The 8,623-nt window shown below is 45.7% G+C and overlaps 1 protein-coding gene across 1 annotated transcript in view; it reads right to left on the bottom strand.

The window, feature by feature from the left end:
• Positions 1-513: 513 nt before the first annotated feature.
• FLII (FLII actin remodeling protein) overlaps positions 514-8,623 on the bottom strand; it is an 898,330-nt gene continuing 890,220 nt past the window's right edge. Inside the window, exon 30 of the mRNA XM_069645694.1 lies at positions 514-963. Within this exon, the coding sequence (XP_069501795.1) occupies positions 829-963 (135 nt within the window). The 3' untranslated portion in view covers positions 514-828. The remainder of the gene's footprint in view (positions 964-8,623) is intronic.

Here is an 8,623-nt window from a genome sequence, read left to right as displayed (position 1 = left end):
GGAAGTCCATTTTGGCCATGTAGTGCTCCAGATTTTTCAGATTTTTCAGATTTTTCAGGAGTGGGCAGTGGCTTCTTGCTCTCTTCCAGCATCTGTTTGGCTTTGGGTAGTCTTTCGAAGATGAAGAGTCTGTGGGAGGAAGGAATCCATTAGAAGAACAAATGACTCACCTCTTTGCAACATTCTTTCTGACGGATTAGACCTTCCTTCCACGGAACCCACATCATCCCACCCAACCTACCACTAATGCAGAAAGCGTGTTCACCTCTCGTCGTTCTGCATACCTTTGAGCTACATAGTTCGGGGGAAAAGGTGTAATGAGCGTCATCGGCAAAGGGCCCCCTACATAGCACACATGATATTACCTCCAGAGTCAAGGGCACCAACGATGCTGAGCTGATGAAGTCTTAAGATCAGTTAGCAGTTCATACACAAGAAAAAAAACTTGTCAAATTAAAGCATGTATAAAAATAATCTCAGTCAGTAAAACAAATCATCACAAAAGCCAGTATGTGTGAAACAACTTGGTAGCTTAATTTATTTTGTTTCTCCAGTCGAAAGTAAAAGAACATTCTTCTTCGAGCCACACTTTGTGTCTCTTCTGAATATCAGCAGGAAGGCAGGGATAAATATTAGGTAAAATAAAGTGACATTTCTTCCTTCAAGTTCCTTATAAAATAGTCTTCTTTAAGAAAATATTTAATTATTTGAACAGAACACCAGTGATTTCTCAATCTCTGCACCAACAAAAAAAAAATCTGCTTGTGAAAGAAAATGTGCCGTCTTGAACTAAAAAAAAAAACTCTTGCTCTTTCCCAGTGCATATCCCTATGCTGGAGGTTTGCGGAATACACCCCATGCATGGAAGCAACGGGTGAAGAGGTGCTGCTCGTTCCCTTTACGCACCAGCCTCAGTTTGCGCGGTTGCTCTGCTTCTTTGGATCGCATATGCTGTATATAAACCTGGAGAAGAAAGCAATATTGGAGGCGGTCAGCTGTTGACATGGCTTAGGCTTTTCAAGCTCATAAAATACATTGTATTGTACTGTAAAGGGAGCATCACCAGTCCAGCAAAATAAAAAGTAACCTTTGCTTACTGAAAATGCAGCTAAACTAATGTTATGCATGCATCGTCCTCAGACGGATTACCTCTTGAGATGTCCCCAGGAGGCGGGAGGATCCCAAAAGGCTTGTTAATAAAAGTATTTTAAAATGCTCTTGAACACAGATATACAATTCATTTGCAAGTACTACGGACCATGCACTTCAAAGGTTGAAAATTCAGCAGAACAGCTCTAAATTCTGTGCTCTCCGGTGGATATTGCAGTTTACATTTCGGAATCAATACTTTTCTAATATCCAACCTTTTTTCAATTTACAATAGGAAAGCAGGATGGCTCAGCTATCAGGTCAATACCTGTTGGGGAAGATTTCCATAGCTCTCCGATTGGGGGTGTGTGGTGGGGCAGACCCATCTTTTGTGAGAGGGCAGATTGTCTGCCTAGTAAGACTAAAACTCTCTTAATGGGTACCATAGGTCAGGCTCAACTCTTAAGAGGGGCATGGCTGGCAAAGTACAATAAGTCCAATACACAAAATCAACAAAACATACTACACACAATCAACAATAAAATAAATGTAACTATATTTAGTATTACATGAAAGTAAAAACACAAACAAGTACTTGCAAGTTACCTATATAGGAAAAACACAGTAAAGGGAAAGGAGACTAGCCAGAATGGGTTAGCAATAGGTCTATATGGTTCCCAAAGAGGCGGTAGAAAAGGGGCAAGACTATTAAAACTAGAAATACAGTAGTGGTCCGGAATAGTCCAAAAGTGAAATGCAAAGATTTAGTATACAAAAATGTATAATAAATCACTGGTACAACCTTAAATTGCAGTTTCTATTTTGGAAGCTCTAGGAACCCAAGGTGGTCCATGGGACCATCTCAAGGGTCAGGTAAGTAACTGTTTAAGTCTCTTTCCAATAGTTTTAAAAATGTGTAAAGTTATTTGTACGTGACATTTCCCACATTATGTTAAATACATGTTTTTGTGGGAAATAAAGCGTGAAAGGTTTTTCCCAGGGAGCTGAACAGCACACATTCCCAGAGGCATGCTGCAGTAATGGTGAAAAGATAGGTATCGTGTGCTTTTACCCCACAGGTGCAGCAGGAGAGGCAACCAGCCTAGAGGGAGCCCAAGAGACCCCCAAAGAAGAGTTGCAACCAAGGGTTTCAGAACCTGCAGGCCAGGCAGAGAGATAGAGTAAGGACCATTCCAGTCAATTAAGATCAACAGAAAAAGATACTTAAAAATACCGCTGCTACCATATCCAGGCGACCCCTGCAAATAGAACCAACTACCGGATCAGGACCTTGGGCGACAGATACTTATGGTGCTGGCTGCTCCAATTTGGGCTTAGGAAAGGCGGATACAAAAGGTGTATTTTGGTGTCCGGGTTTAGATCGGGCCAGCAGTGATTCGAGGCTCTGGGTATATGTCACTCAAGCTGGTGGCCCGGCAAGCTCCCAGTTGAAGAAGGGCCAACAAATAAGAAATCTAGACGGATGACCCATGAGGCGAAGTAATTGGCAGGAAGGAAGGCTGCATCAGATGTCCCCTGCAGAGCCCAGCAAGTATCACAGGTCAGCCCATGGGAGAAGGAGGGTGGAGCCAACCAGCAAGCAAATGGTCCCATAATGGAGACAATGACTGAAGGCCAACCCAAGATGTCCCACCACAGAGAAGGTGAAGTAGAAGAAATCCACTGAGATTTCTAAGCCAGTATGGACGCCCTCGCTTAGGCACTTGGGCGAGAAGGATATCACCAGGGGTCCAGCAACAGCAGCCGAAGAAGAGTCCAGCAAGGACAGCCCATCCAGCTTACTAGAAGGAAGGCAAGAAGCAAGGAATTCCACCAGAAAGGAGGAGCAGGTGCTCAGGAAAAAGGATTTAATTTGCAGATAGTATGGCCAAACCAGGATCCTCAGCAAAAGCCTGAGGAATGCACACAGTGATGACACATTCACTTATTGGCTGGCCTAAGACAACCCACCAATCACACTCCAGGAATCGCACAAATGTTTTGGCAGCCAGCAATCAGACTGACCCTAAGAATGGCCAAACACAAAGGCCCTCAAACACTGCATGTGGATTGGGAAGTCTAGTGGACTTTGAAGCAGTCCATACCAGATTTAATCAAGGGTGCCTTTGCGTGCTCAAGATGAATCAACGTCCACAAAACAGCGACAGGCAAAGGAATGGGAAACATCCAAATGGCTGAGAGCAAAGCTTTAAAAAATGCATAGTACCCCAATGGCTAGCATGCAGCTGTAGTCCATCAGATTGCTGGCTCTTCCCCAAGGATAACGTACTTCCAAGTTTTCCCCCCAAACCCATAGAAAGCAGATTGGTGCACAGCAGGATCCAGGTACTTCGGACTTGCACCCACCAACACCACAGTTTTTGCTTTTGCCTCTGCCACTGTCCCAATAATGACCGTCCAATCTCCCTTCTTTCTTACAGAGCCACACGCAGCCAGGCCACCAATAGCAGCAGACGTGCCATATAAAAGACCACTTATATACAGGTACTTTGGGCTACTAATGCAGTAAAAGTGGCTGCAAGCCCGTTGCAGCCCAAACTAAATTGCAACTGTTACCAGCCTAAAACACCACACACTTTCAAGGTGATAAAGAAGCACTGCCTTGGTAGCTCTATTGGCTACTAAGAGCAGCACATCATAAAAAGAGTAACAGTGAGAGATGAACCTCAGTAGAAGTCCCTTTAGTCACAAGAGAAAAGGTGAAAATCCATGGAAGCCAGCAACGTTTAGGCGAATGTGGTGAAGAAGCAGAACTCTCTGTAGTAATACGTGAGGGGGTTGAGCCGCAAGGAAGTGGGCAGGTCCAGCTGCTATCCAATGTGCCACCCAGATGGAGGGTGGAGCAGGATCTTTCAAGCTTCCCACTCCCTTCAAGGTACTGCATTATCCCACAAGTAAAAGCTATGTTCCGAAATCCCACCTGGGATTATATCTTTCCACCTCTGCAGACCATGCGGACAAAGAGGGAAAAAGCAAATAAATATTCTGTGTTCATTTGTGGACGAGCAGAGTCCAGGGGCTGTGGTGGTTATATTTATCAAACTTACCAGTTAAGGAGACATAGAAGGCAAGTTGACTGTGGATGGCAGGGTCAAGCAGAGAAGCCATTGCAATACACTCCCAGAGACTGTCAGAACGTGGAATGATAAGAAAGAGAGCTGCTACAGGCCGATATCCAAGATTATACTGACCTCAAGTAGCACCTATAGAGTTACAAAACTGCCAGGTGAGACTGGTGAGGGAATTTACGGATGTAGAGCAGTTGTATATTCCAGGGAAACCAAGAGACAAGCACAAACCCAATACTTGGCACAACCCCCTAGTGGGCCTTGCCAATCACAAGGGCCGGCACAAACAAATACATTAATGCACTATAAAAGAGGCTAGGTGAGTCCATCAGAGGCAGAAGACCGGGTGAAGGATGGGTTCCTCGCTGCTCCCCGCTGAGATAGTGAGACTGCCATGTGGTAGAAGGTGGCCACTTAGCTCGAGTCCCTAAATGCTATTCAGGCCCCGATACAAGGGTGTACTGCCTGACTGACAGAGGTCTATAAGATCTGAAACTGAATGCTGAGACTACACAAGAGGTCTGGAGAGTGCTGAGGACAAGTAGTCTAGGAGAGACCGGTCAACATTCTAAATCACAATGTCTGTATCTTGTATTGTGCCATATAATGCATGTAGAAGAGACCGCACACTACAGCGAGAACCACTGGAGGAATACCCAGTGCAAGCTGGAAGACAAGATATTTGAAAACCCAGAGGTATGGGAGGACAAACAAAGAAGGGTCAAGACTGTGAGCAATGCTGGAAACAGTCTCCATGTGGAAACCTTTCTCTACTTTGTGTCTAGACTAGGGTTGGACATAAGACTAGTGCCAACCTGTGGAACATTCTATATTTTCGCTTATGGTCAGCCAGGAGGCGAAGGTCTTGTTCCGACTAGGTTTTGGATCTTCCTGTTGGCCACATCTTTTGACCTTTTATTTTGCAGGAAAGGGGGTGTTGAGATGGATTTTCAGATTCCGAGAGGCCACCCTATTCTGATTAACAAGGACAAACACCAAGGTCTAGCCGAACTGCAAGGCTTGGACTTAGGAGGGCATGATAGTGGTGAAGGGTCAGTTAAGCACACACACAGCACCCTTAATAATAAGTTAGGCAGAATGTATATAACGGATACATTACTTACTGTAATTTTATTTATGATGCTTGTATCTGCTTAGATTCCCATGCTATGCATAGGCCGACATCTAGTGGAAGCTCTGGAATATTGCAGTTGTTTTCGAAACTCGAAAAGGGACGTTGACAGGGCGTGCCAGTAATACTATCCCTAGTGTGACGTCCACTGTAACCATGGTCCTTCATGCGTCGAGGTCCCTCAGATTGTTTTGTTTCTGACATGAGGTTGCATGAAGTGTAGCGCGAGTACAAGTGTTTTAAAGCAGATATGTATCAGCTAAAACACAATGACGCTCAGAAAAACCATCTATGCACCTTCTACTCCAAGTTCAGTGAGTGAGGTTGAGGGTGCAATGTTGTTCCCACGTGCTGGGAAAGCAAGTTGGTCGGGCATGGGAGCTTGATCAGATCGCATATCGCCAGTTTGCGCAGATGTGGATGCCAAGGTTGTCTCGCACACATGGGAGGGACTAGGATTACCGTCATTGGTTCTTTGTGAACCTTGTTCACCACCCTGTTCATAAGTGGAGTTGGGGGAAAAGCGTAGGCAAATTTCCCTGACCATCTCGTTCATAGGGCGTTCCCCTTGGAGGCTGGTTAGGGAAACCTGGACAAGTAGTCTGGGCATTGCTTGTTTTCTCTTGTGGCGAACAAGTCTAGGGTGAAACACCACTGAGAAAATGTGGTGTACGATATCTCTGTCGAGTCGTCACTCATGATCATTTGTTAGAGGATCTCTGCTTAATGAGTCCGCTAGGGTGTTGAGTTCTCCTGGAACATTATTGGAAGTCAGGAACATCCCCAGTTTGAGTGCCCACTTCCATATTTTCTGTGCTAGCTTGGACAAATTTGGAGAATGTGTGCCCCCCTGCTTGTTGATATAAAACATTGCAGTGGTGCTGTCTGTGAGAACTTGTACCAACTGATTTGTTAGGTGTGCTTTGAAGGATTGGAGAGCTTTGAATATTGCTAGAAGTTCCAGCAGGTTGATATAATTCTGTGCTGTGAGGTGAGTCCACAGACCATGTGCTGTGAGATGAAGGCGATGGGCCCCCCACCCGGAGAGTGAGGCGTCTGTTGTAACTACCGCTTGCACCGCCGGTTCATGGAAGGGTTTTCCCTTCAACAGGTTTTCCTTCGTCCCACTGACCACTTGCCCGAGACCACTGTTTCGCCAACTACTCCTGCATCGGGCGCATGCGTAATCGTGCGTGTGGGACCAGGTAAATGCAAGATGCCATCATGCCGAGCAAACGCATCACTTTGCGTACACTTAACTGCTGACCGGCTTGATACTGAGGTATTTGCAGCAGTATGTTTTGGATTCTTTCCTTTGATGGAAAGACTAGGCCTTCTTCCCTTTTTATGACAGCTCCTAAGAAATGTTTTGTCTTGTTTGGTAGGAGGCTTGATTTTTTTCTCACTTATCGAGAAGCCCAATTGAAAAAGGTTGATTGTTCTTTGTGTGTTTTGCTTGCACATTTGGGTTGTTTCTCCCGTGATCAGCAAGTCGTCCAGGTAAGGGTACACTGGTATTGCTTCCCTGCGCAGATGCGCTGCCACCACCGCCAGTACCTTGGAGAATACCCTTGGAGCTGAAGCTATGCCAAAGGGTAGCACCTTGAATTGATAGTGCTGTTTTGTCATCTTGAAAACACAAGAATTTTCTGTGTGATGGGAACATAGAAATATGAAAATAAGCATCTTTCATATCCACGGTTGCCATGTAGTCCCTTGCTTTAGCAGTGGGATTACTTCTTGTAACGTTGTTGTGCAGAATTTTTGTGGCTTGACATAGGTGTTTGCAGGGCGCAGGTCTAATACAGGACGCACTGTTAGAACTTTTTTGGGAACAAGGAATTACGTTGAATAAATACCCTTGTTTACCTGGTTCGTCGGGACGATTTCAACGTGGTCCTTTAACAGCAAAGCTGCAACCTCTTCCAGGAGGATATGCTGCTCCTCCTTTGTGGTGGCTCTTTGTCGCGGGGGCCTGGGGAGTGGAAGTGGGGACACTGCAGTAGTTCTATGCAATAACTGCCTGTTACGGTAGAAAGTACCCACTTGTCCGAGGTGGTCATTGCTTTGGAGGTGTGGACACACCCCTGGTAGAGGAGGATCTGCCCCGGCTGCGAGATCTTCACTGGCCTCTCTGCAAACCTTGAGATGATTGTCTGTGATTGGAACCCCAGGATGAACCCTGACCTTGGTTATATCCGGATCATCTTTTGGATGTTAGTGAAGACTTTTTGCTTCACGTACCTTGCTGGACTCTTCCGTATTTGTCACACTGATCAGTCCCTTTGGCTAATAGTGCATGAGAACTCTGTTCTCCATAGTAAAGCTCTCAGATTATTTTTCCCTGCGCACATCACCTTCTTTGAAGTCCAGTAAAGATACTTTATGTCTCTGTAACTTTGTTTTTGGTTACTTCATGGTTACTTGCATCTGTCCAGGAGGGGTTGGTTGGCAGTGGATACTCCTGTAGCGTTTTCTTTTTTTATTGTCTTGTGTACCTTTGCATTTTACTGCTTAATGCTATTCAGAGTGCCATATATTCTAAAATGGCTGTGGCACGAGATTTTTGCTTGTTCTTTGGCTATCGGTTTGACCATCTTCCTGCCCTGTAATGGCTGGATTTTATATATTTGGTAAGCCCTTTCCCAGGGGAAAGCTTCCATTTTCACGGGCAAAGGGCCGGTCTGTGTGTGTGTAGATGGATGTGGGGGCTGGGTCCTTCTGTACCAAGTTTAAGTTTACATCCATGCCAGAGTGCGTCTGTTGCTGGGCAGATGTAGTGGTGAGAGGCTGTCCACGATTGGACAGCCCCTGCCAAGTTTGAATGGTGCTGATCTTTGCCATTTGTGAGCTGGGGACAACTCCAGCTTAGAGTCTAGATAAGAGGGCGACTCCTGCAGCCATTCTTGACATTGTTGGAGCCGTCAAGACCTCTACAAAGGAGAGAAGCCTGCTAAAGACCCAGAATTCTTCATTAGAAGATCGCCAGCAGCCCTTTCTTTACTTGCCCAGCAAAGCCCTGCCTCCTTGCAGATGTCCTGAAGACCTTCATCCTTGCTTCAACCCGTGGACCTGTGGAAACAGCTAGTCCTTGCCTCCGTTCAAAGATCCAGCCGCTGGAAGTGCTTGGACGAGTCCCAGAGTCATCCTTCGGGCTAGCCGGACATTGTTTTGGTCTACATCTCAGCAAAGGTCCCGTACTGAGTTGAGCATGATGACTCTGCAGATCCTCGGCTTATAGAAACATTTCCCTAAAGTTGCAGCACTCCACCACTAAGAGGGGCCTTGCAGGACCAGTTTCTTTGTTTCTGCC

This window comes from Ambystoma mexicanum, chromosome 2p, assembly GCF_040938575.1.
Source record: "Ambystoma mexicanum isolate Mex_15411 chromosome 2p, UKY_AmexF1_1, whole genome shotgun sequence".
NCBI lineage: Eukaryota > Metazoa > Chordata > Amphibia > Caudata > Ambystomatidae > Ambystoma > Ambystoma mexicanum.
This window is presented reverse-complemented; position numbering and strand designations above follow the sequence as displayed.